The 27,946-nt window shown below is 40.4% G+C and overlaps 1 protein-coding gene across 1 annotated transcript; it reads left to right on the top strand.

Annotated features, from left to right (window-relative positions):
- Nucleotides 1-36: 36 nt before the first annotated feature.
- On the top strand, nt 37-27,499 carry GUCA1C (guanylate cyclase activator 1C). Its single transcript, XM_065675982.1, has 4 exons — nt 37-228; nt 21,521-21,670; nt 23,995-24,082; nt 27,064-27,499. The coding sequence occupies exons 1-4, from the start codon at nt 37-39 to the stop codon at nt 27,192-27,194; spliced, it is 561 nt and encodes a 186-aa protein (XP_065532054.1). The 3' UTR covers nt 27,195-27,499.
- The last annotated feature ends 447 nt before the right edge of the window (nt 27,500-27,946 follow it).

Below are 27,946 nucleotides of genomic sequence, written 5' to 3'. Positions count from 1 at the left end.
GTGCAGCGTGGACAGAGACGAAGGGCAGACGGTGCTATGGGTGCTGGGGAATCAGCTGATGATTTCGCCGCAATAGAGAACAGTCAGTGGTACCAGAAATTTATGAAGCAATGCCCCTCTGGGCAAATTACTCTCCATGAGTTCAAGAAAATACTGGGTTTACACAATATGAACCCCCAAGCAAACATGTATATTGAGCGGGTGTTTCACGTTTTTGATATGAATCAGGTAAGACATTTTCTTGGACTATTTTCATCACGAAATGTATGCATTAGCATGAAGAGTAGAGAACTTTGGCATAATGATATTAAATAAGAAGCAGTAGAGAACTGGGAATACTTTTTTTTTCCTCCCTCATTTCTTATTTCTGCTGGTTTGGACAGTTACAATGAATCTTTTGGTTTAATATTTGTGTTACTATCACCATTTTTATTCTTATTTGGCAAGTTTGTGAAAGCGGGATATAGCTGGTTTACTTCCCTACCCACCCCTTGGAATATCCCCCACCTTTTAAAGCGGAGCAGTGGAAGGAAGGTTGATTTGAATTAGTGCATAGATCAGAAATCGGACCATGTAACTGCTTCTAAAAGATAAACGGAAAGAAGCAAGAAACACGGTAAAAAAAGTAACGTCAAAAAACAGGAAGAGGCAGGAATAAAATAAGTAGATACCAGATTTCCAGGAGAGGCTTGAAATAAGGGAAATGTAAAACAAACAAAACATAAAAATAACAAAACTAAAGCACAAGGATGACAAGATGGAAATAAATATTCAAAGAGTAGAAGGAGGAAATAGTGTCTCATCCCTTCTTTGTGAGCTAATTGAAGCCCTCATGGAACTGAAATCCAAGCTGTGGAGAAAAACTGTTGAAAACCTAGTTAAAATCTTAGCAAGAGTTTCATTCTCCGTCAGAAACGGAGCTGATACTTGGGCAGAAACAACATGTGGGAATAAATGTGGTCATTTATTATAAGGAGGAGGAGAGTCTGGCAATGGCTTCTGGCCCCCTGGGGTGTTTCTCTGCCTCTCCACTGGCACAGAAAAGCACTTGGACAGGGATCACAAGACAGAAATACTGGTACTCTCTTTAGCAGTTGCAACAGACCCTTGCCTTCCTAACTGGAGCCACTAGGAGATGCAAGTTGCTCAGTGTCTGCTTGGTTTGGGAAAGACTTCAGGCACTGAGAAGGACATCTCCAATCAAAAACATGGTATTTAATTAGGGAAGACAGCCTCTCCTTTACTCCTTTACATTAAATGTTTACTGATGTGTCCCTCTGTTGGCTCGCTTTTCCCTTTTCCAGAATGCTTAACTCAGTGGATTTTATTGTTGGGTGAGATGGGGAGGGAGGAAATGCTTTACTATCCAAAGATCTTCTAGATAGCTGTGTTGTGTAGGTAGATGAAAATAGGAGGCTGAGATTTAGACTTGTTTAAGGATCTCTATGTAATATTATTAACTGCCAAATCCAATTTGTCTAAGCTGCAATCCTTCAGGAAAACAGCCTGTGGCATCAAAATGTCACTGGGGTGGGGGCTAAATCAGAGATATTGCCCTTAACATAAACATTTTGAGGACTTCTAAGCCGAGAATTATAGAAATCTAAGTTCTAAGCTAAATAATTAGAATTCTAAGTTCTAAACCAAGAATTATAACTTACTTTCTATAAAATTAAACTACTGGGGTCCACACACACACTCCCCCCCCCCCCCACCCCAAGATGATCATCATGCAAAAGGCCAGGAATTTATTTTCTCTTTATTTGTCCCAGTCGGAGCCAGAACATTTCACTGGCCTCTCAGATTTTCCCTGGATGAGAGGACTCTTTCATTTCTAATAGGACCACTCGAAACTGTTAACAGTCATTTACACTGCCTCTCTGTCCTCAATCAGAGGTCATTACTCCTGCCTGCAGTTCCCTGATGCCCACAAAGCAAGGCACAGCCCAAGCTCTTGACAGCCCCAAGTTCAGGAATATCAGTGAATCTGCAATAGCTACAAAAATAGGGTATTCCGGACCTTTCCTTCCAATATCTGAAGAGGGCCTACAAGGATGCCAGAGAGGGACTTTTCATCAGGGGCTGCAGTGATAGGACAAGGGGTGATGGGTTCAAACTGCAACAGGGGAAGTTTAGATTGGATATAAGGAAGAAGTTATTTACTGTGAGGGTGGTGAGGCACTGGAATGGGTTGCCCAGGGAAGCTGTGAATGCTCCATCCCTGGCGGTGTTCAAGGCCAGGTTGGACAGAGCTTTGGGTGACATGGTCTAGTGCAAGGCCTACGGCAGGGGGGGTTGGAAATAAATGATCTTAAGGTCATTTCCAACCCTAACTATTCTATGATTCTCCTGACAAAGGAGGATGCATTCCTTCTGCAACTAGAAACCTGGATGAAAATAATGGCTTCAAGAGTGGGCCCTTATTGTGTTGTCTTTTAATTCCAAATAGCAAATGTAAAGTCGTTATCTCAGAGCACTTCCCATAATCATTAAAATGAAAACAAATGCACTACAAATGGTTCTGTGGGAAGCGTAAGACTTGTTATTTCATTATGCACAGTCTGCTGGTTATTTATAGATACCAGTGCACCGTAGCATGTGCAGCTAACGATACCCACAAAATCACATCTGTAAAGGGTTAGTTTAATGAGAAAAAAAAAAGCCTAGGCTAGACTGTGCACAACTAAGATAAGCACAATTGCTTATCTCATCACCAGGACATGTATCATTGTGTTATGCTCATAGTCTCCACGTCAGGAATAATGAAGCAGTAGTACAGAAATAAAGCGGACATAATAGGCTTCTATAGATGTGTTATTAAATGGTCGCTGCCTTCTGTTCAGTTTTAAGCCCATAGGCAAACCCAAGCCATCCATTGTTTGTGGGAATATAGTAGCAGGCACACAAGGAATGTGACCGTGACCTAACGAACTTGCGCCAGTGCTTGATCGGTGTTGTCAATGACAGAATAATTAAGGAATTGTGTGTATATTCCCACATGCTTTACTGTGTATGCCGTGGTTAAAATGCCGTGGAGGGTAGTGTCGTGGTTTAAACCCAACCACAAACCTCGTTCACTCACTCCCCCCCTTCTTGCCCTCCCCCTGCTTCTGGAGGGACGGAGAGGAGAATCGAAAAGAATGCAACTCCCACGGGTTGAGATAAGAACAGTTTGGTAACTAAGGTATAACACAAATCACTGCTGCTACCACCAATAATAATAGTGCTAAAGGAAATAACAAGAGGAAAGAATACAGCACCTCAACACCAGTTGACCCATAACTCGCCCCACTCCCCCCAGCCGAGCACCGACTGATACCTTCTCCAACCCTGCAGTCCCCCTACCCCTTCCGGCGTAACTCTCGGTTACCTCCTGGGCATGACGTGCTGTGGTATGGAATACCTCTTTGGCTAGTTTTGGTCAGGTGTCCTGTCTCCGCTTCCTCCCGGCCTCCCCTCCTCCCTGGCAGAGCACGAGGCTCAGAAAGTCCTTGGCCAGACCAAACATTCGAGCAGCAACTGAAAACATCGGCGTTATCACCACTGTTCCAAGGCCAAAAGATCAAAACACAGCACTGTACTAGCTCCTAAGAAGGAGAAAAATGACTGCTGCTGCTCAACCCAGGACAGGTAGCAATGACCTCTGTTTTCCTTATTCCTGTGCTTGAGTTAGCGAGAATTTGGTGAGTTCTTTCCTCTAAGGTGGAGAAATTAAGAGGTTGAGTCCTACTAGCGACTTGCCTCATCAGGGCCAAATCTTTCTGGTTTATGAAGGAGAGGAAAACAGTCCTTAAAGCAAATGACATCCTGATAAAAATACAGGAGAAGGAAAGGCTGGCTTGGTCCTTCTCCTTGTAACATGCAGAGAAAGAGGAAACCAGAATTAGGAAGCTTAACCTCCTCTTTATACAACTTTGTATCTTGTCTGGATGGCCTTCTTTCATTTGGGCCACCTAGGCAGCCCCTCCAAAAACATCCCACCATGCCTGCTTGAGCTGGGGGTAGGTTGCATCTACTTTAATAGATATAAATGGACGCTGAAGCTGGCTAGGGCTGAGGAGTAGCCATGTGCCGGTGAGCAATTGGCAATGGGATGGAGACGGCAGGAGAGGGGCAAGAAAACAGTGCTCTGAAGTCAGCTGGGCTTAGGCAGGGACATGGAAATGCCTGCAATGATGCTTTCTCTGGTCCTGCCCATGCATCTCCCCTCTGCAACTGAAATGAGCGGTAGCAGGTCTCTGTATGCACTTGGCACCAGTCAGATCCAGCATCTGACAGCAGAGCAGTGCAGTGAAAGGGGATGGAAACAGGGCAAAGTCCAGAAGCACGAGCTGAGTCATAGAAGGGTGAGAAAGGGCATTTTTTCAGAGCAAACAGCCAGTAGAAATTGCTAAGGAAGGACAAAGGGAGTGAGCTGGAGTGAGCCAGAGAGGATTCAAAAATCAAGAGGAAATGACAGAAGGTTAATTGGCAAAGATGACAGGAATTTAGATAAAAATCTGCAGATAAGCTTTCTATTCAAATGCATTTAAATCTTAGCATTGGCCACTTCAAGCCCTAGCAGTTGTCTTTTCTTGTCTTGCACTTCAAACGGGTAGCAATCAGCTGAATCTATCGGAATGGAAAGATGCGTGACCTCCTTGTTTCACAACACAGGGATTTAGTATCTGCTGCCTACAGCTGAGTTACTGCTGCTTTCTCAGTACACAAGAGAAAATGTCATCTTTATTCTTTTCCTTTAGTGCCATTTTTCTTATCAAGGTAGCTCCTGATCATTCTCCTGTGAAGTTTGGTAGGGTTTTAGTTTGGGGGTTGTCCACTGAAAAAAAAAAAAAGAGCAACTTCTATTGTCAAACTCTGTCCAAAGATTACCTTTTTCACTTGGAAAGAAACCTAAATTACATCGTCCCCTTCAAAACCAAGCAGATTTTATACCATATTCAGAGCAGGACTAATGCATCTGATGGGTTTTTTTTTTCTCGTTTCCCTAAGAGTCAGTTTTGCTTTACCTGCAGTGCGTGTTTTCTGTGTGCCTGTGCAGTCTAGCACCAGTCTGTCCTTAAACCAGCAATCTTCTTTATTACAGGACTGTCATTTTCAGTGCAAGTAAATAGTCCTGCTGTTGCCTGTTTGTATTTTCTTAATTCCCAGAATATTGTACAGACTCCAGAAAGCTTCTTGGCATCTCTAATGTAGATCTCGATAGATACTGTAATTTATCTTCATCTTTCATCATCATTCAGTTTGCTACAGGGAAACTCATTTGGAATTGCTTCACTGGGCTTCCTATACATAAGCTGGTCTCTGTACCCGTTGTTTCGGTGTTCTATGAAATGGGTTTGCTTTATTAATTTCTTCGGTTCAGCTCAACGTTGTTATGAATTTTTCTGTTTTTATTTGTAAAAGTAGGAATTCTCCATTGCTGCTGGCTTGTAACCCAGGCAATTTCTGTAGCATTTCTATTATCTCACGCTTTGTCTGTGAGTTTAGTAAGTGCTGTCAAACTATGCTGTGGATTATAAGTTTTAGCCTTTTTGTGCCTTACAAAACTCACCCTCCTTTTCTTGTCAGGTGTAATATCAGCTATTCTACACTGCTTCAGTCCCCTGCTAGAGGTGAGGGATGCTGTGAGACTGAACTGTAAATCAGATCACTTTTTCCCCAGGTATTTTTGCTGTCTTTTGCAGGTATTTTGGTTATTGTCATTAAATTAAAGGGGTCCTGCAAACGGGTATTACTTTAAATCATTTTTATTTCAACTGTAATTTAACATTCTCCTCTAAATTCTTTTACCAGAAAGTACAAAATCTGACAAAGTCTGTCTCTTGCGGCCCCATCTCTAAGTCAGTGAAGTGGTCTCTTTCCATGTCTCTCAGTCACCATGAGTGCACTTCCCCAAGAATTGCTACTTGGAAGCAAGTGGCAGAGGAAATGTGTGCTTTTTCAGGGGGCAAAACTAGGAGAGAGGGGAGAGGGATCAGTAGATGTGAGCAGCTCCCAAGTTCCCTATGCCCATTTGGGATCCTGTGAGCAAGGATTGCATATCATGTGAAAAGATGCAAGAAAGGCGTCATTATCCAGGTGGAAAAGATCAAAGAGGAAGGATGACGAGCACTGGGTATGTTACAGATGGACAGTTCTTAACCTAAGTCATATCATGTACAGTTTGCATCCTGCTCAATTATGTTCCTGCTGTCCTGTCTTTTTCTGGTGTTTGACGCAGGAACTGCATTTCAGAGCAGAGCATGATGGCTGAAGGAGAAAACTCAGGGGTTTTTGGCACACTGTACATACCCAAGAGGCTTGTCTGTGTCTTTCCTTTCACCTCCCTTCCCCTCACTTCCTTTTCACTCACTCACTGCTCCAGCCAGCACTTGCCTGTAAACAAGATGCCCGCATGAGATGTGTCCCCAATCTCCTTAGACATCAGGACCACACAGCAGCTCTAGGGCTCAGAGTTGTCCTCTGGTGAAAAGGCAACACACCCGGTTTGTTGTATGTTCTTTGCACGCTGGACCAGTTCAAGTTAAGCAATGGCAATGTCTTCCCGTTTAATCTTCAGAAGTTCATGGGCACTTGAGGAGTGAGTGTTCAAGCTTTCTTACTCCTATGCTGCATTTTGAAGTACATGATGTTAAATTTAATGATGTCCTTGTGGGGAGAGCTGTAGCATAGTCTGTTAAGAGAATGTGAGTGAGTCCTTCTCAAAAATGACTTGATCCTATAAGATACTGCCTGCTTTCTGGCTTAAGTCAGGCTGGAGGGAGGTTGCCATTTTTCATTAGGTACTCAGCACCAAGCCTCCTTGTATAGATGCTAAACACTACAGAAGTATTATTGCTAAGTAACTCTGTCCCTGACCTTACAGAGGAAGAAGGAATTCAGCTCCTGCAAGCTGAAAAATACAAAGCAGGGCTACAGCACTGACCAACAGTAAGGAAACTTGTTTTTAATGAACTTATCAGTTGATTCTTGATATAGAACTAGTCTAATTGTTACTTCTCTATCTGGTGTTTCAGAGTTGTGTCCTGCTGCTATGCAGGCTATCACTCTCCTATGTGAACTAACTATTCTATGATTCTATGGTTCTATGAAGTGATCAAGTTGCCAGATAGCAAAGCAACTTTTCTTATAAGAAGTTGAAAGCAGACACTTGGGTCAGGGGGAGGTGCTTCAGACTTCTGTTTTAAGCATAGAGGGACAGTTGGTATTAGTGTGAAGGCCAGAGGAGCAGGAGTCGCTGCATCAGGACTGTGCAGATGGAGAACACGCTGTCTTTTCAGCACGGCTGTCAGGTTCACCATCCTGAAAGATGTGTGACTGAACAACGTTTTTCACCAGGAACTTTCTTGCTGCATCTTTCTGAACTTTACCTTGTCATTGTCTTCATCCTCATTTTCCTCAGATAAACCAAGATCAGTCAAGGTTAAACAATGGGAAAATGGGGAAATGACCAGAAACTCAGTCTTGCATGAAAATTGATCAGTCACCCATCACATTGCTAACCATCACACCATTCAGCCGTCCTTGCGGGACAGCAAGGTATGGCTGTCTAGTCAATACAAGGAAAGCATTTCCTCCTGCTGTCTTCTCCCATGTCTCTATTTTGTAATGCTCATGGACACAGATATTACGGCAACGTGGGGTGGCCTCCCCGATTACAGCAAACTGGGTGGGTTGGAACAGCAGCCTCTAGGCTAAAGAGGGTCACGTCTGTCCAGCACCAGCACCTCACCATCTACCAAAAAGGGACCGGGCCACTCAAGTAGAGCAAATCTATGCATTTGCCACCCTTCACAGCTAAGGACTTTGCAGAACTAGCACATATACAGTGATTGAACACCTCTTGGAGGGTCTTAGCATAGCACCTCTCCCGGTCCCTATGGATATCCTTTTTTTTTCCAGGTATTTCATATCTAGGTTTACTGAAGATTTCCGTTCTCTGTGTAATGTAGAGTTGATCTGTGGTTACAGCAAGGGCATCCCAATCTGTAGATCAGCTTCCAAGTTAAAAGAAGAATGAGGCAAAGCAAAGCAAAAAAAAAAAAAACCCTTTTTTAAAAAAGACCAAAGAAAAATTATGCAGAGAAATGAACATTAAACAATACAGCAATTGGGAATCTGGGAATCAAGCCAGAGTGCAACAACGCTCAGAAATCTATGTTGCCCACTAGCTTATGAATGCTTGTAAAGGTTTGTCAGGTATTGTGAGGATCAAACTTGCTAGGGAAGGATGTCAGCCAAACAGAACTAAATCTGGAATACTTGAGACCAGCAGAGATTTTTATTTAGAACAGAAATGGAAAGGCACAATTTAAGTTGTAAGATTTATGATCTGAGCCCGTGACAACTTTTTACAGAGCTTTACAGAATGGTTGTATTTTAATCACTATTCAGTATAATGATTGCATTTCTGTTTCCGTACAGCCTTTATTTCTATTCTAACGCTGGTGACAGCACTCTGTTGTCATAAGTTTAATTTTATTTTTTTTTCCTTTATTACCAAAACTGATCATAAACTGGTTTGGGTTGGAAGGGACCTTAAAGCTAAGTTCCAACCCCTGCCATGGGCAGAGACACCTTCCACTAGAGCAGGTTGCTCAACGCTCCATCCAACCTGTCCTTGAACACTGCCAGGGATGGGGCAGGCACAGCTTCTCTGGGCACCCTGTGCCAGTGCCTCACCATACTCATAATGGAGAACTTCTTCCTAATATCTAGTGTAAATCTACTCTTCCAGTTTCAAATCATTACCCCTTGTCCGCTATCTTTTAAAATATACTTCTAGAAATAACAAGCATCAACACTTTCCAAGTACATGGATATGACACTTTTTATGTGGTTAAACTAAGAAAAAAGTGGCACCAGACCAGCCTCTCAGGGCAGGAGAAAGGAACATTGTATATTACTAATGAGGTAAAATAAAAGGATCTCCTTATTCTGTACGCTCACTGTTTGTCCTATACCATTTCCTATAGCTTTTTTTCCTCCCCAGGGTTTTTGGCAGAATTGTAGGCTTTGATCCAGAAAAATGTTTTTAGTTAAGTACAGATGTGTGAAGAGTCGTCAATGGATGGCTGACTGGAAGCTCTGAAATATCAGCTATGATTGTACAAATAAGGGGTTATTATCCTTCTGTGACATTCCGTAGAACATTTAGGCACAATGCAATATTAAACAGACGATAATCTTTCATCTCCAAGCTACAGAAGTCAAGAGATGCAAATGGTTGCATGCATAATGCACAAATCCAGACATAATTTGGTCATTTGAGTTTTTGCTTGCATTCAGCTTCCTATGGCAGCATCTCAGGTTTGTAGGTCAAGATTTTATTTCCTTTGCTATTGTATTCTTGTCTGCTTGTTGCTTTCTAATAAAGGGGCCAGTTATCCCAGTGGGTGGTGAAGTATATAAAACTTCTTGATAGAAATAATATCTTTTCTCTTATTGGTATACTTTATATAGAAGTGCTGTTGAGCTAGACAGCTAGCAAACTTGATCCTTCTTCCCTGCTTCCCCCAGCTTTTACATATATATATATATGTATGTATGTATATATATAAATTTGACCTGATCTTTTCCATATCTAACTTCTTGTGGCCAGAACATACCATGGTTTAACAGTGGGACTTTTACAGATTAAAATTGTTATGACTTCTATTGCTGGGGCTAAAAAGCATATAGTTCGGGAGCTAGTTTGTAGTTGATCTAAATCTAAAGAAACTCATTCTGGAAAAGTTGAATGTTTTAATAAGCTTTTCTACTTTCAGCGTAAAATACGCTTTTCTCATGTAGGCTTCTGTTTTCTCACAAAAATGCTCATAAAGTTGTGCTAAAGTGTTAGGCCTCAGATTAATCTAGAATTCTAATTATAGCAGCCTAATGCTCCTTGAGTTGTGCTGGGGTCATCCTTGCTTGGAGGTATTCTCTCATAAAATAACATGATAGAACACTCTTAAAAGGTGCATAGACTTTCTCCTCTATGATTCATGTACGCCCAGTTTAAAAACTCTAGCAGGTAAGGTCTGGAATATTAACTTCTTTGGATAGCAGTGGGACTTAAGGTGGTAATTGCAGTTCTGAATTGCATTTCACCTTCTTGTTAGACTTGCTGCTTCCAGATGAAGTCTGTTACTGACATCCTTGTCTTACTTAGGATTTCCATTAAATAAACAAAACCAAAACCAAACAGCAACTCCACAGTTGGAAACAGTTAAAAAGGAATTATCAACAGGTATTCAGTTACAAGCCAAACCTTATCATTCTCTTGATTTCTTTAGGTTGGAGATAATGGAGTAGTTCACCTCCCCACTCCTAGACATGGTTATGGTCAGCAGAGGTATGACAGGGAGGGTACATCTTCACTGCACAATTCACAGTCAGGTAGAAACTGAGGTTACCGCTGGTCTTGGCAGCAGGCAGACCATATAAGCTTGGAGCATTGCACTAACTCATCATGCCAAAGAGGCAATGCTACTGTTGCTGTATGGCTTCTTGAACTCGGTGGTTTTGCATGGTTATTCATGACATAGTACCGTACAGGTATTCATGCCTCTGGCCTTATGAGTGCACCTGCCTAATGTATAAAAGCTGCTTCCAAGCAGTGCCTGTGTCTATTGGAGACTAGTGACACAGGCTATATCCTAAAAGCTTTCTTCTCAGGTACATACTAAATAGATGCTAACCATTTCTGGTGTGTCTCTTGTTCAGACCACTAGCTGTTTCATAATCAAATGACTATACACCAAGCATGCAGATGTCTCATCCTTCCACATTTGCTAATAATTAAACAAATGAAGGAATATGCTACTGAAGTTTGAAAGTTGTGGTTCATCATTCGTAGCTCCAGTGAAAAATAAAGATGCTGAACATTCAGAACTGTAATTGTAAAGTTGACTTTACTTGAGATTACCACAAGGAGTACAGGAACCAGCATTTAAGCAAGTGTTTTGTTCATGACGGATACAGTAATACTTCTAAGTATTATTCATACAGTTGCATCAGTGGTATAATAAATGCCGGGTTTATCTTTTGCCACAGCTTCCAATGGAAACATTCAAAATAGCATTTTTAGTAAAATACAAGTGCAACAGAGAGCATTTTTTAAAAGATTCCCTTTATTAGGTAGTTTTATGGACAAATTCTCTGTCTCCTTGACTCAAGGTATTTGTAATGCAAAACTGAAAAAGCTGCAACCACATACGAGTAAGCTGAATGTCTTCTTTTTTATTCCCTCTGCATCTCGGTCCACGCGTAACTGTCATGCAGTCCTAGTTCATGCAGCCTAACAATGAATTTTAGAGAGGAAACTGTTATGTTTATCTAAAATACTTCAGCGGATGCCAAGTATACTGAGGTATATTTGGTTTTCTGTGAGAATATGCCTCGTACTTCAGAGAGATTACATCCTTCAAAATGAAGTTACTCCAATGTTAAAGGAGAGAGCATATCTAGAAAAATAGTGTCTGATGTATCCATAATATATAGGAAGTGTCGGTTGCTCTTTAAACAGAACAAATGAAGCATTTCGTAGTCAGCACTGCTACTATGCAACACGTATCCTAAAAAAATCATTGTCAGCCACTTCTACTGGCTTTGCCACCATAGAAAATAAAAATTGAACACTCTAAGAACTGATTGACTGATTGTGTTCTTATGACCTGTGAAGGAAAACATTTGCATAGCCATTCAACATGTGAAGCGATGTGCTGGAAATGGGATACTGCTGTTGTAGTTCTCTTATTGCTTATTTTGGCATTAATTGAAACTGACTACAGGAATAAGCGTCTGTTGCTTTTTGAGAAAATTGGATTTTAACAGGTAGGGTATACTGTGAAGAATAAAGAAGATTGATAGGTATGTGGTACCACAGGAAAATTATGCAAGTTAAAGGATTTTCTGTTAAGACTTTATAAAGCATCGGACAGTCCTCAGCAGAGAACAGCATCTTCTGCTACATTTCTTATGCACAGATAAAGTTGATAGACACAGAAAAAATGGACACTCCACAGCAAAAAGCTTAAGAGATCTTTTGATGAGGGGCCACCAGATGATGTCCATCTTCAGTCATCTTTCTAATTTGTGCTTTTTCTTTTAACATGGAAAGTAGTTCTGGGATAAACTAGAGTTCATCTGACATCATCATGCAGATTAGAGCTATAAGAAAGATTTCAAAAGGAATCCATTTTAAAACCTAAAGAACAAAGTTACACCAGGCTGCTTAATGTAGATTAGATAATGATAATCTTTCTTTCCTTTTTCTTTTCCTGCAGAATGTTTCCCTTCACTCCTTGTACTTTGCACAATGCTTACAAATGGTGGGAGGCAGACCACCAATCCTTTTTTCCTCATCCTAGTTCCTTCCCCACTGTCCTGCTGTGTCTGTGCAGTTCAGATTTTCAGGCAGACTTTTCATCATCTGATTCTGTGTTCTGGCTACAAATAGATGTTATCCTCTCCTGTTATAGGGACATGAATGGGATTAGCCAAGTATAGCTTCTTGGGTATCGTAGCAGAAGGAAATGTGAATTATTTGGCCATGAAATTCTCTATGAAAGCAGTGCTTGCACCTCATATTCCAAGTGTAAATGTTCACAGGAAGTTGTTACATTTTTCAGAGAGGTTTTGGCGATTAATTCATTCTTTATTTGACTTTCAGTTGTTTTCTCCCTCCACTTTCTTCCCCTTCTTAAGAATTGTGAGAGACAGAGGAGTATTATTTTCATCTATATGAGGCAATTAGTTGCAAGAGATTCTACTGAAGACAGTAATTTGTTAAAGACTGACATGGCCAAACTATGCAATGGATACCAAGCACTTACTTCAAACACTACATGGAACCTAAGTATTAAGTGTTTCCACCTCTTGTGGGATTAATTATAATGGCTCAAGGCATCCCTGCTAATTCTCCTTTGCTGGAAAATTTGATCTTCAGTTGGGTTTCCTTTCTTAGATTGTCTTGCCGTGATGTGTCCTCAAGACCAGGAACAGCTGCTGTGACATGAATTGTCAGGCTGCCTAAGGAACCGCCTAGACTGTTTGCAGCATCCTTACATGTTTGTAGGCATTACCAAAGTTGACACAATAGACTTGGGCACAATAGTTAATAGCTATTCAAAGCAAAGCGAGAGAGAATGATAATTACAGAAATATTTTCCCAAATTTTCCTGAACTTTTCCCTTTTGTATCCTAAGTCTTTAAATACTTGTGCAAACATAAGTTCAGCTGTGTGCATCACTTAAGGTCTGTCTTCAGGCTCAAATGTCTCTCTGGATAAGCACACTTAGCTTACTCTAACTAGCCACCTTAACCAAGGCAGCAAGGTTGCAGCAGCAACATCTGTATTGCACACTACACTATGGGGCTACTGTTGTGGTTGACAAGGCATGCTATATTTCACTCTATTCCTTTTCTGTGGTTCTTGTGTTGTCCCAGCACATGTGGATAGCACTTCCACTTTGTCCAGAGAAGTTGAACTCTTGTGTTTTCTGGTTTTGAGTCCTTCTTCAGTCTCACAATTGCTTCTAATTAGACTCCACAACAACTACTTAGAAAACTTAGTTTCTTTTCATGACAGTCATAACCATCACATTGTACCGTCAGCAAGAAAGGCCTGTGTGTCCAAAAAAATATGATCTGATTCTAAACGAAGGGCTAGAAGAGAATAAGAATCAAAATCTTAGCCAGAAAGAATTCTTCTGCCAGAAGAAACAAAAATCTACACCTCTTACTTCCTGAAATATTTGGGCATTTTGGATTTGACATGTACATGTACAAATCCCTTTCCTGTTTGTTTCAGACAAAATCCAACAAAAGCAACAAAAAAACCCACAGCCAGCCCATTTGCTTCTCCTTAATCTAGAGTAATGTTGCATAAAATTACTCAAATACATAGTAACTAGCCTGATTGCTGTAAATAAGGAGGAGGTTAAATTATACTTCGTTGTGTTCAAGGCAGTGTAGTTATAGTTATTTTTAAGAATGCTTAATTGCCTTTGAAAGGTACTGTAGCCTTACAAAAAATGCCATAGAATAGAAACCGCGATTCACGACTATTTCACCTTGTTCCATGAAACACTATTTATTTACAGAGTGTCTTAAAGAATGTCTTTGTTCTACTTCTTAACTACCTCGAGAATTTTTTTTACATCCAATTTTACATAGTGATTTAAGAAAAAATAAAAATCTATTACTTAGTAAGGGCCTCATACAATTATTGGTGCAATTTCATAATCTCAATTTTGTTTTCTACTGGTTTGGCACAGGACCTACTTCTGCAATAGTACTAACTTCTGCTATAATAATGTGTCATTACCAGCTAAAAGCCTATGTTAACATTATCATTAAAATCATCGCTTGCTTAATGTCAGTACAGTTGAATTCTTGACTCCAGGATTTGACGGTACAAGTACCTAAAAGTTTTAGACTAGATTCCCCAGTAGTGGCACAGCACCACCAAGTGTGGAAGGCTGCTTCTTTACATGGGATATTAAAGTGAGGTCTGTCTCAGATTTCAGTTACAACGTTGCAGAATTCAGTGGCCCGCTTTGGGTTTTTTTTTTTTTGTTTCAAACAGAGTAATCTGAATATCCAAGGAATTTTGCTTTTAAAAACAAAGTTTTGAAATATTCACATAGACAAGTTCTATAAAGTAACATTCCAGATGAATTTTCCTCACATCACAGTCTTGATGCTTTGCTGGATTGGATTAAGCTATGTGAGGGGGCGGCGGTACTCACAGTGCACACTATGGAGTGTTCCCACCTTGTTGACTAGCTCTTTCCTTGCCATCTGTGTGCAGCGTGTCCGGGCTCACTGTGGTTGCAGTAGAGATCTGCCGCACTTGGGCAGCAGCTCCACCACACTGTAGAGCACGCCAAAAGACACAGTTTGTGTGTGGTGCAAGGGCAGATGCACTCCATCCACCAGCGCTGTGGTAGCTGGCTCTCAGGAGTCCCCTTTCACACCTGGACCCAGTAATCCACAGGTTAAGACAGCCCAGCCCGTAGGTCCTGTATGAAGCTCTAGTGCTAACCACATTGCACAAGAGGCCTAGGGAAAATGAATCACTACATTGAGCACAGAGAATTATGTGGCAAAATCTACTGACAATAAAAATTAGTAACTAAGAAAAACTACTGACAATAAAAACCTAAAGGTCTGGTCAAGTGATTCTTTGGCTTTTTTCCTTGTTTTTTTTTTCTTTAACATGAATTCAATTTGTATACATTTTTACTGAATGTCCCGCAGAAAAAAGGGCAGCAAAACTCAATGTGAGGAATGGAAAGGGAGGAAATATGAAAGAATGAAGTTCAATTTTATCTAAAAGCAATCAACCGAGTCTCCCACTGAACTGTGCTGAGACCCTGCGCTCCCTGTTTTTAAAACAAAAGAACAGGTTTAGAGTTATTTCCTCTGCAGTTACTCGGTGCCCACAATTACACATTAAACTGAAGCAATTGCACTTTTCTAACAACATGTGTAGGGTTTCTTTGACAATTTCATTTTACCTGTAAGCAAATGAGCAGGTACTCCACAGCTTTCGCTAAGCTTACAAAGCGCTTGGAGCGTATTACTACCATTACCAGCCAACGCTGTACTTTTGTCACATCGCGTGAATAGGCAGTGAAGATTAGCGTTGTGTAATTAATCATAATTACTTTTAAATTCTACTTGTTAAATTATGATGTAGATAAAGGGGAAAGTAATTTTAATGAAAAACAGTTCAGGAATGTGCTTTTAAAGCAATTTTAAGTATTTTTCTACAAGTGCAACTGCCTTCTTTTTCTATTTATTTCCTTGATAATCACAAACAGAGCAGTCAGAGGCTACTCCAGGTTTACATTTTCTTCTTTTTCACCTTTATCATTTACGTGTTGCTTTGAAACACCTGAAAACACGCAGTCGTGATCCACGTGTTTGTTAATGACGATGTTGGGGAACCACATTTTGGAAATAATAACCACAGAAAAGATGCAGCAGAAACTGGACAAAATCTGTTTTAACCAACTTAGCTGCAAACTCCTGTAATGCCAAGAAATTGGTACTTGCTTTCCTGTGACAAAACATGATCTATAATCTCCTGGTTTCTACAGATGTAAAATGCCTGCTAAAAGAAGGTAGAGACTATTAACGTTTTCCTTTCCTGAGGTCCTTTATCTGATAATACCAAGTACTTTGGGGAATGATGGTGTATGTGTTTAACTTTTAGAAGCCTTCTTGCGACACTCCACGAGACATTAATTCTTAAACCATTATCTAGGAGCATCCAAGGTAATCTGCCAAATACAGCATTTTGCCACTAAAAGGCATGTATGTCTTCCAAGTGGTTTTCCTGGAGGCTTGTCCTGATACATTCTTTAGTTTGTCAAAGAAAAATATCCTGGAATTGTCAGCAAGAAATTTGCTGAAAAAATGTGTTACGTGGTCATGGCTGCATTTTTCAGCCTTCTCTCCCTTGCTTACTGCTTTGTTTGGGAAAGATGCTCCTAAAAGCACAAGTAGAGGGTCCAAACTAGGGTGCAGAAAGCTGACCTCCATCATACAGGACATGACAACAGAGGGCTAGGTCCTTGAGTATATGCTTTCCTTCAATACAGCGCTCCTGGGCACTGCTGTGCCATGCTGCAGGCTGAACACAGGACCCAGCCCAATGCCTTGGTGATTTCCTTATCTCCCTCCTTTTCCAGTAATCTTGAAAGAAAATCATGAGTGATGGCAAGGAGTTGGGGAGTAGTTGTTAATACTATAGAATTGTTTCTCACCTTAACATTTTGGATTTCACCAGGTTTTACCAGGGTAGCCTACAAACCTGAGAGCAAGGACACAGTTGACTCTGCATTTCCAACTCTTCTAACACAAAGGTTCCATACCTCACAGGTCCTCTTCACCTGGGCAAAGCAGAATCTTGTGTAACAGTCTGGTCAGTATAGCCTCATCTCTTTATATAACAGCGGGTATGTGGCTACCATAAAACCACTTAACGATCTGCAGCTCCTAATTCCCTGCTTCATTCTTCATCCTTACCTAACAGACTTTGCTTGCCAAGAGCCTCCCTTCAGTCCATGACATATGCCAACTTCGTTTAGCTAGGAAACTGGCAATTCCAGCCACAGCCTGCATGGGATCTGGAGCTCTGCAAGCCCCAAATTCCAGTGTCGGATCTTTGGGATGTGTCAAAGTAACAGTCACAAATAGTTCTGTATTTCTTCAATAATGCTTATACAACCTTTGAGGAACAGCTGAAAGTCGTCAGAAGCAAAAAGAATGCAAGGAAATGGAGGGAGATGAAATGGAGCGAAATGAATTCTCTTTCAGGCTTCTGAGGGTAGAGAAAGCAGAGCTATATTTGAAATGGAGTCTAGAAAGAAAGAGAGAAACACATAGGATTAGCTGTAAGTTTCACTGTTATTCTGAGCTGTTGTAATCTGCTGTTTGACCTGTGCTGCTTCTCTCTGCCTTAGGAGATTTAAGCAGTATTCTGAAAGACAGGGGGTGGGAAAGTGGCTTAATGTCCTAACCCCTAGGTTTGAAATACCTAGACCATCTATATTTGCACACTTGTTAATCCTTATAAAGCCTGTTGAGCTATTCTCCTGGTATCAGGCTGAGTATAGAGCTTTTTTTCAGGTGCAAATTTTGGAAGGAAGGCACTGCTTATTGCGTATAGATCCTTGGTAATGTCCTCAGTGCTCCAAGAGAGACGATGAATTCATCTATCCTAAGGTTTTGCAGGGAAATTGTCCCTTTCTGAAGGCATGGCTGTGCTGTGTGGTGGGAAATGGCTGGCTGTCCCATCAGCACTGCATCAACCCTGCTAGGCAATCACTCTCAGGTAAGAGCTAGGCAGCCAAAACATCAAGTTCAGCTCATTCTGAACTGCCCTGCCTGTTCACATCAGCGGTGTATTCATAGCTGACAAGTCAATTAGTTTTAATCTGTCTTCAAATAGTTTGAAGCTGTGAGAGTTTTTAAGGACCTGTGAAGATTAGCAATGCTATTCTGGGAACTGAAAGGATAATGCCCTCCTACAGCTCTGGGGCTGAAGTATTAATTGCTGTTGTGTAATGCTACGGTCCTTCGCTACCCACCTTTGCCCTCGCAGGACACACATCCCCCTCTTCAGCAACCAAAAGCAAGCAGCCTCCAGCAGCTGCACACAGGCTGACATTCTGAAACAAAAGCATCTTATAAAAAGAGAAAATTCAATTGCTTTCTCCTCAGGTGATTCGGTAACTAATGAACAACTGAAATGGGGCCCAAGCCCTGGGCAGGGATGGTCAGGACTGGTGAGGGATGGACAGCTGCTGAGGATAAATTTTATACCATCAGCAAATTCTTGTTCCAGTTTTTGGGCCCTCTTTTGTCTTTGTTTTGTGAATAAGACTGTTCCAAGCAGCTTAAAATAGGCACTCATCAGTGAAAGCAGCACAAGTTACAGAAGCACAGCATCGAAGGGCATAAACACATGCACAACCATAATGCGTCCTTAAGGTTCAAGTTCATCTGGTCAGTCCATTAAGAGACTAAAAAGAAACGTGTATATTTTTATGAAGTCTGCTGTGTTAAGCAAAATGTCCAGAAGACTTTGGGGCATGTAAAAGAAGTTTTAACCCATTTTGGTTTTGGCGTATCTATCTCCTACCCACTCCTCAGAAGCACATCAGGACATTTCTGTCCCCCTGTTTTACACTATACCCAGAGGGCACACTTTGTGAGCTTATCCTAGCAGGTTCTGCCTGTTGAGGCAGGGAAGGGAGCAGGGCTTCACCATCCCTCCAGATGTGCTGCAGCCAAGGAAGGCAGGGCCAGCAGCATAGAGACATGGAATATTAACCTTCATAGACAAGAAATACATTCATCACCCAAATCTGTCCACTCCTAAATGCCAAATAAGCTTCACCTGCATTAACTGCATTTAATAAAAGTATTTGAAATTTGCCCTTTGGAATGACACAGTAAAGCTCCAGAAGTAAATTTATCTCCCACCACTGATAATTATGCTCAGCTTATTACGTTGCTGTGATTTTGGTTTGGGTTTGGTTTGGTTTTTTTTCATTTTATTATGATATAATTTATTATTTTTATGGTAGCCTTTTGCTTGTGAATTACTGACTTGCTAATGCTCAATGGTTACTTTAATATGCATACTGGAGACACATAAGGACCTACCTACATACTTGTATTGTGAATGGTTATAGAGCAGCAGATGGGTAAATCAGAACGGCAGTGTTCCTTTAATAATATCACACACTTACTGTATTATTTGCTGTACTCCCAGAACCACAGGATGATCTTCATTTGTTACTGTTATGATATTTTTCATTATTTAATGTACTATTCTGAGGCTGTTGGATGCTACTGCAAAAAGCACAGTATTTATCTGAGAAAGCTCTGTGTACATGTAGAAAGATCACCATAGTCTTCTGTATGATGTAATTTTTTCTTCCTACAACATATGTTTTTTGCTATAGAAAACCAGAACATTTCTCATCAGTGCTTCTGTGCACTGCTTCTGGTTCCACATCAGGTGGATGAACCTGTCTTCCTTCTCAATGTTTCTATTCCTGGTGCTGCTGAAGTTCACATGTCGCTGGTGGTCCTTGCATGTCTATAGAATGTGGCTGGGGCTTTCCTGGCAACTACAGTTTCAGAGGTGGAAGCTTTTTGACCTTAGCTTTCAGTCCCTTTCACCAGACCAGAATTACGTACCCAAATACTTTAAGCTGATTACTACCTTGTCCAGACTTCTGATATTTTGTCACATCAACAACAGTGAAACCAAGATGCAAAAAGAAAGCAAACAAAATGCCATTTCCCAAGATCCAAAGTGAAATGTAAGGGAGAAAGAAGAAAATTAATCTGGTCATGGGCATCCAGCAAGCCTAAAATTAATCTGTAGATTCAATAAGTAGTATGAAATGCAATAAAAAAGCAGCAATGTGAAACGCATCTAACCACATTCTTAATAGATCTATCAAATCAGATGACGGAAATGTAATCAGCAAAATGAACCTTGCCCTCCAGTGAAATACTTGATGAGATGCTTCTTGAAATACGTAAAATTGAAATTCCAGCTGGTCTGCCAAAAAAAAAAGCATTACATCTGTGGTACATGATCTGTCATTTTTTTGGTAAAGCATCTGCTTTTAATACTGCACCTAACCTTGTTTGAAAACTGCACGTAGTTACTGCTAAATTTCATTTAATCCCAAACAGGGGTTCAGTGGTGTCTTAGCCTTTGCTGTGTTTGCTGTTATTGCAATCAGAGTAAATCCAGCAACTACAGCAGAACCTGCACAGAGAGTCTGTCCCCAAAAGTTATACACACACCATTTCTGCATGTACCCTGAATCCAGTGTGTTTGGAACACTGGGTTTCTCTTGGGTGCCACTCTGTCAAACAGCCTTACACAGAAACCAAAACAAGCGCTAGAAGCGTGGCAGTGAGTTGCACTGCACCTTTACAGAACTTCTTTCCCTTTAGCGTAGTACAGTCTAGAGGGCAGATTAATGCCTGCTGATTGCAAAACCTCAACTGGCAAGACACTTGTTGATACATGACAATAAAAATAGGTAACATGCTAAACCTACTAGATACTCATCCAACCTTCTCTTCTCACTCACAGACCATCTGAAACTGATGACAGTCTTTCCAAGGTTTTCCAAGCAACCGGATTGTGACCAACGTAAAGATCACAAGATTAAATTTACCGGCTGTTAATTCTTTTTATATGCACATGAGAAACGGTTGGAGCAAATACTCTCCAACTTCAGCAACTCACTCTTCCATCCTCACCACGTTGTTACAGAAACAGAGGAACCTGACCATGGAGGCCTGTCCTTGACAGGCTTACATCAGTAACTTCACAGAAGGAAGCAAAAAATACGGAATTAAATTGATCTGAAATACTCCTTCCCTATGAATATACCCCTAGCCTCACTCTTTAGAAACTAGTTTACGACTTCCAGGCTTTATATCCCATGCAAAATGCATTAGTCAGAGAGACCTGATGTTTATATGGATTAACCACAGTACCTGGGGTTCATGCCAGGTTATCAGTTATCATGTACAACACTTACTACATGATCTCTCAGATGGATAACACCTGGAACAGCTCTATTGCACTGGAAGTCATCCATAGTTCTGCAGTACCCATATGAATGTAAGCAACTCTGCTGCAGACATCTCATTAGCACCAAACCACATATCCCAGCCTCCCCTTTTTCACATATGGAAGTCTTTCTCTTCTCAAAAAGCCACCAATTACAATTGTTCAGAACAGATTTGCCCCTCACCCCCACTGCCCCAGCTTTCGGAGAACACAACTGTGCTGATACCCCTTCCTACAGTGCTTCCAGTTGAGCATATCCTTTCTAAACACCACAGAAGAGATTTTATGTTAAGGTGCTTTATAATTCAGTGTGTATTATAGTGAATTTGATGACCTCTTTCTGTGAAATTGCCAGAATGAACAGAAAACAAACGTTGTTAAATAGGTTTTTCTCTCTTTCTCTCTTAGGATGGATTTATAGACTTCTTGGAGTTCATAGCTGCAATAAATTTGGTTATACGAGGGAAAATCGAACAAAAATTGAAATGGTATTTTAAGCTATATGATGCTGATGGAAACGGATGTATTGACAAAAAAGAACTAGTAAGCATATTCACGGTAAGCGAGTTATGACCAATAGCAAGAGCATTTGACACAGTGTATAGCCTCTGAAACAGCGGTTCATCATGTGTTGTAAATGGATTGTCTGTACGTTATCTAATGTTTTAAAGTTGTAAATCCGGAACTGTTCTGACTAGCGACGCTCCTGCTATTAGTTTCTTGCTTATTGAAGTAAACATCTCTAAGTAGTACCATAGTTCTACAGAACTATATTTTAATATTTTAATTGTTTGAAAGGCTTTTAGATTTGCTTACTGCAAATGCCATAATCCCCCATTTTAAAATTCAGCTGGGGAAATTTAGTTTTCCCATTAAATCATGCCGTGACATCTGGATACAAATATTGTAGAAGATTTTGCAGAAAATGGGTCCATTTCAAACCCATAAAACCAAAGCAGTGCATTTCTTTCTTTAAAATTACTTCTGTAGTTTTGAACTTGCTTTCGTGAAATACTGTTTTGCACTTCGGTAGCTGCTTTCATCCAAAAGGTATTATAGGGCTCCTTGCAATATGAATGACTTAATACTGCTCCCTGAATGTTCAGGATTCATTACAGACCAAGGTTTTGCTGCAGGGAGGATAAAATCTAAATAGGGATTTAATGTCATGATAAACAAGGAACATACATATATAATAAGGAACAAACCCCTGGATTCTGCTCGGGTGCCTGACTAGTCACTGTTAAAGACTTTAAGGAGCTGCTGCCCAGTTTAAAATGAACTGGAGCCACATGAAGCTGCAGGGCCAAAAAATAAAGTGAATGCATCACTTTCTAAAGGGCAGCTTTCTAAAGGTAGGAGAGGCTGCACCTCCCAGATTTCTCCTCGTTTAAGGCTAATGACATCTCTCTTTTGCAGGTATTCTCCATATTTTTTCACACAGAGGCAATAAGGTGACTGTTTTATATTGGTCTTTATCCGAAAAGAGAATTAAGATACTTTTAATATAAAGTTTTTTTTTCCAACTTACCTGTTTTTAAAACCAGTTTACACATCTATGTGTTTTCTTCTCTTTTGGGGTACAAGGACCTTAGCTTAAACCTGCCCAAATCATTAGACCTAGGCTTATCCATCAAGATATATGATACCTGAGACATTAATTTAAATCACACAAGCCCTATTAAATCTTCATCTCTCCACACAGCTATGCAAACTTCGGACTAGCAGATCATTATCAACCATCAAAATTCCTTCCAGACAACTATGCACCCTCTTAATGCATTTTAATAGCCACGTTATTGTAGTTTATTATTTTAAGGTGATTCTGTAGTAGTCAGTGATTCAAGTACTTTGGGTACTTATACAATACTTTGGGTGACATGGTTTAGTGTGAGGTGTCCCTGCCCATGGCAGGGGGGTTGGAACTGGATGATCTTGAGGTCCTTTCCAACCCTAACTGTTCTGTGATTCTACTTCAGGAGCCTGCCTTACTCTTAACACTACAACAAATTTAACTGTGGCAGAGCTGTACGTTTCTTCTGAAGACTGCATCATGGTCAGACATAAAAAACACCAAAGTATCTGAAGTATGAATTGCTAATACAAACAAGTTTATGTAGCTATCTTTGTAAAATTCTTGCTGCCTTCTGGAACTCATTTGTGCAAAGTAAGATAAAGACAGTGATGGTCAAGAATTCCACATCGGTGCCGAATAGATGTAACTATTTAAATATAATGAGTTCTAACATAATATCAGGAATACTGAAAGAAACAACTGGCACATGTGGGGAATTATCTTATACAACACAGTCTCCAGATAATTCAGGTGTAGATAAAAAATTCTGTATTATGCCCATTACAGAACATATATGCATGTGTATTTCTACCTATATCTTTTCTTAAGTTATTTGAAGGACAAGCAAATCCTCTCAGCTTCCAGGTCTGCTGATCTGCCTTTATTTGTGATTACTAAGTTAAACATGTCTGAATAGAAAAATGACTTAAGTTTTCTATGTATGTCCTTTCAGCTGTGAAAAACAATACTCAAAGCACACAGACCACAGAGCCCTCGCCAAAGACACACAACTCTCCCGGGCCAGATAAAAATGCTGGTGTGGAATCTAAAGTGTATTGCAGAGCAGAGGTGCCACATGGTTTCAGAAGACCTTCAGAGATATGGAAATTAGGCTGTAATCTTCAGGCTGTGTTATGTTAATTAAATTTCCAATCCTCATTACTTGAAACAGCTATTTATTTAGCGATGTTTGAGAGGGTTGGTGAGCTAAAGAGCCGCATCTCAAATCCTGCAGCTGCCAGGGTGTTGTTTTCACAACTTGATGGGGAAAAAAGTCTGTAAGCACTTTCTCCCTTTCTGCTTTCAGGCTATCCAAGCTATTAATGGCCACAGTGACATGTCTGCTGAAGAGTTCACAAACATTGTATTTCAGAAGATAGACGTGAACAATGACGGTAAGAATTCAGGTTTTGTTGGCACTGACAGGGATTTTCCCCCATAAGGAAGTGTGGGATCAAGAGGGGAGCTGAACATGTTACTGAAGGCTTGACTGGATTAGATTAACAGAAAGCCTGAATGTGTTCTTTACCCATATTACTTCAGCTTTACAGTGAAGTGTAAATAAATCAACTGTCTCTATTAATCTGACAGAGGAGTTACAATGCAATAGGGGCTAAAACGTGGAGGTCTTGCACTGTGCAGCCAAAGTGCCAGTACTCTGCACAGAAAAACAAAGGTGTGATCAAGGGGGTTATTTTAGTGCATTTCTGTTCTTAATCTCTCTAAAGTGGATGACAGAACCAACTAATGTCCCTTGAAGGCTGACTGTTAACACATGCTACTGGTTTTATTGAAGGTAACTACATCAAGTCAGTTGGACTTGCATTTGGAAACCAAACCTTTAAGTCACTGCTTCAGAGTTGTTTCTAGTAGAACACCTGCACATGGGAATGTCTTCCCTCATACTCCTAGTCATGAAAATCCTCCTTCCACCGGCAGTTGTGTTTTACATCAGTTACTGCAATCATTGACAAATTAGGAATATTAGGAAAGCATTGCAGAGCAAAAGCAACCCACTGAGGAATCTGGCGTGGGTTTTTTTTGGTTTTGCGCATTTTTCTGCTCTTACTTGGTGCATTAAGGTTACTCTTAAATAGCCGTTTGCGATATATAATCAGAGTATAAACAGAGATGTTGCGGTGCACGTGAGTAACTCGTGGAGGATTTTTTTCCCCACCTGCTTGGCCCCTATTTTGGGTGAAGGCAAATAACCAAAGGACTCCAAATAACATATAACCATAATCTAGTGTCTAACCCAAATTGTGTGATTATTCATATTTTGACTCCTGCTTTGACCATATGCTTACTGCCAATAACTCTAACTGAGCTAGACCATCAGCTGAAAAAACAACTCATGTGCCTTACATTTTAGCAATGAAGTGCCAGAACATGAATTATTCAATTTATCTTCATAATACTCCCATTTCAAACTGCTTTCCATTTTTTAAATAGCTGCAAAGCAGCAGGACTAGCATCACCTGGGGAATGGGACAAATTTCACCAGTTTTAGCTTAAATTATGCTACTTTCTTTTAGTTTAAGCTCCTTACAGCTTCTTATTAAATAAAAGGGCAAGTAGGCAAATAAGTTGCAATGTTTTTCCGCACATTAAAATACAAGAAATAATCCCACACTTGTCAGGAGCAATTCTTAAAACAAAACTCCCAATGGCTTTGCGATTTATTTTCATTAGCTCAAGGAAATCTGAGACCTGTCACGGTTGCAGTGAGTTTCGTATGCCAGTGTAACCACATCTCCCTGGTAACTGCAGTGGATTTGGTATGCTTGCATGCTGGTATTGGTAATTTGAAATATATATAGCCTGGGATCAAGAGGAGGGAATTCAAGACCAGTTGACCTGCATAAGCACAAAAATGATGCAGTGTGTGCATCTGATGAGTCCAGGAACCCCAGCCAGCCAATGACCTCAGTCAAAAGCAACAAAGAGGGAAGGAGATGGGAAATAAGAGGAGTGCCAGGGATAGAAGAGATCACAGGGATGAGTGGCAAAAGCAGGAGGACTCAGACAAGCATACAGGGATGGCTTGTTCCATTTCTGCTCCTGGGATGATGTTAAAGGGGAACTGGTGCTGAAAGAGGAAACACAAACATCCTCACTAAACTACATGCCAGCCTCTGGAGAGGGTCTTACTCCTCTCACTGAAGCCTAACAGCCAGGATTTCTGTCAAATGATGTATTTCCACTTCAGTAGTGTGTACAGAAGCCTGTTCACCAGTGCAGTGATGACCCATATGACTGAAAAGGAAGCAACCTTTACTGCCCATGTAGAAAGTGGTTTTCACGTTTTTCAAATGCTGATCATTTTCCCTTTTCTTCTCCGATGAGGTTTCCGAAGTTGCCATGGGCAAAAACCAAACCACAAAAGTACTCTGGGGAGTACTTAAAACCAAAAATAGACAAAAGTCATTTAACTAAGTATTCACCAGAAGTGCATGCAACTTGAATTGCTGCTCCCCTGCACTCTGGGGCCCCAACTCATCCGACTATGTTCCTCTTTGCCTGGCCTCTTGTCATTTCTTATTTCAGTGACAAATCATTCACTGTTGTGATTTTAACAAGAAACTTTAAACCGTTCTCTGAGTAAAGAATTAAGCTTTTCCTATTAAACCAAGTTTCCTCTCTCAGAGAAAAACAGTTGTCACCGGAGTAATTACAGTCATCGTAACTTCTAACCAGATAATCACGTACATTCCTGTGTACTATACAAGCATATTCCTAGGAGGGGAATTTGCCTTTGCTGACAGGGAAGACAGTGGGAAAAGAGAAAGAATGTTGAACAATATTCCTGCTCTTCAATAGAAGAAATCTTTTAGTTGTCTTGTAACTTTCAAAGTATTGCCTGATTTTGCCCTGGGCCTAAAAAAATCACACTTTAAATGACCATTTCAGTTGCTTGCATGAATTTGTGTAAATCAAAACACTTAATTTTTTTTTTTTTTTTTTGCCTATATTTTATCATGGTTCTAAAGAATCCTGGTAATCCCCGGCAAATCACACCCTTAATTTTTGTTAAAACTAGCTATAAGATAAACTCCAGTTAGTTCAGTGAGAATTGGTCCATACACCTGAATTCAGCCTTGATACAAGGCTTTGTTAGCGCCGTTTTTCACAGTTGTCTTAAGACTTCAGTGAAAGCTGTGTTTGACCTGTTTTAACAGAAGAAAAAAAGCAAGTCTGAGTTCTGGGATCTGATGCAAAGTGGGAAAACATTAGCAAATACTCTTCCTGCATTTGCCTATCAGCAGAGAATGGGGAACCTTCCTGAGGGATTCAATCTGGCATGAATGGCCTTGTGTTGAACTGAGAGTGGTTGCTGGGTTTCTTGGTTCCTAAGGAGTCTGTGAATTCCTTTTAGGGGAACTGACTTTAGAAGAGTTTATCACTGGTGTGGAAAGCGACAAGGACCTAATGGAGTTGATTACGAAAAATTTTGACCTTTCCAACGTTCTCAAAGTCATACAGAATGGCAGGAGACACAGCATCTGAAGGATCCAGTGACAGAAGTGGCATCTCTGCCATCATCCCAAGGAAGACAATACGTGGTACATTCACGAGCTTGATGTCATCAAAGCCCGCCCAAGCAAAACTGAGCAGCCTGCTCCAGGAGTAATAACTTTCACTCTTGACTTCATATCTCTCCTTTTATTTTCTTTATTCTTTCCCTCGCTAATGACTGTGACAGCCACACATATAATAGAAAAGCTATTTGACGCAGTACAAATAACTTATTTGGTCTCTATGAACACTGTTCAGTCTAATCAATAAAATCATGAAAATATCACAAAATGCAATCTTTCTAGAAGACATGGAGTTAATGAATTTCTTCTTTTCAGGACAAGCTTTTAAACCTACCGTCTAAAGTGTGGACATAATAATCTAGGTAGGACTGTGTTGTATCCAAATCAATTAAGAATGGAGCCTGGTTTACATTAACCTAACAACTGCTCTAATCAGTACTCAAAATTGGAGTACGTTCGCTGGGTAACACCTCAGTCAGCTTAATGTTCTCAAGATGTGCATCCTCCCTATCAAGCTGTCTACCACTTTTGATTTTATTACATCTTTAAATTAAACTAACATGATGTTTTGATGGTTTTGGCAGGGTTCAGCCACTGTTCTTTCAAATTAACCTTTTATGAAAGTGCTAGAATGAAATTCTGTTATTTTTGTAGAGTAAAATTAGAAGTTCAAGGAATTGCTAAAACAAAATCATTTTGTAAGCACTCTGGTTTCCTGGA

The sequence above is a fragment of the Lathamus discolor genome, chromosome 4, assembly GCF_037157495.1.
Source record: "Lathamus discolor isolate bLatDis1 chromosome 4, bLatDis1.hap1, whole genome shotgun sequence".
Classification (NCBI taxonomy): Eukaryota; Metazoa; Chordata; class Aves; order Psittaciformes; family Psittacidae; genus Lathamus; species Lathamus discolor.
The sequence above is the reverse complement of the archived record's forward strand: the minus strand, read 5'-3'. Positions and strand labels throughout refer to the sequence as shown.

Bases quoted from the DNA above. Each gene is read 5' to 3' on its own strand.
- GUCA1C (XM_065675982.1), top strand. From the start codon at position 37: ATGGGTGCTGGGGAATCAGCTGATGATTTCGCCGCAATAGAGAACAGT. The intron at 229-21,520 runs GTAAGACATTTT...TTTCTCTCTTAG, and splicing joins ACGTTTTTGATATGAATCAG to GATGGATTTATAGACTTCTT. The intron at 21,671-23,994 runs GTAAGCGAGTTA...TTCTGCTTTCAG, and splicing joins AACTAGTAAGCATATTCACG to GCTATCCAAGCTATTAATGG.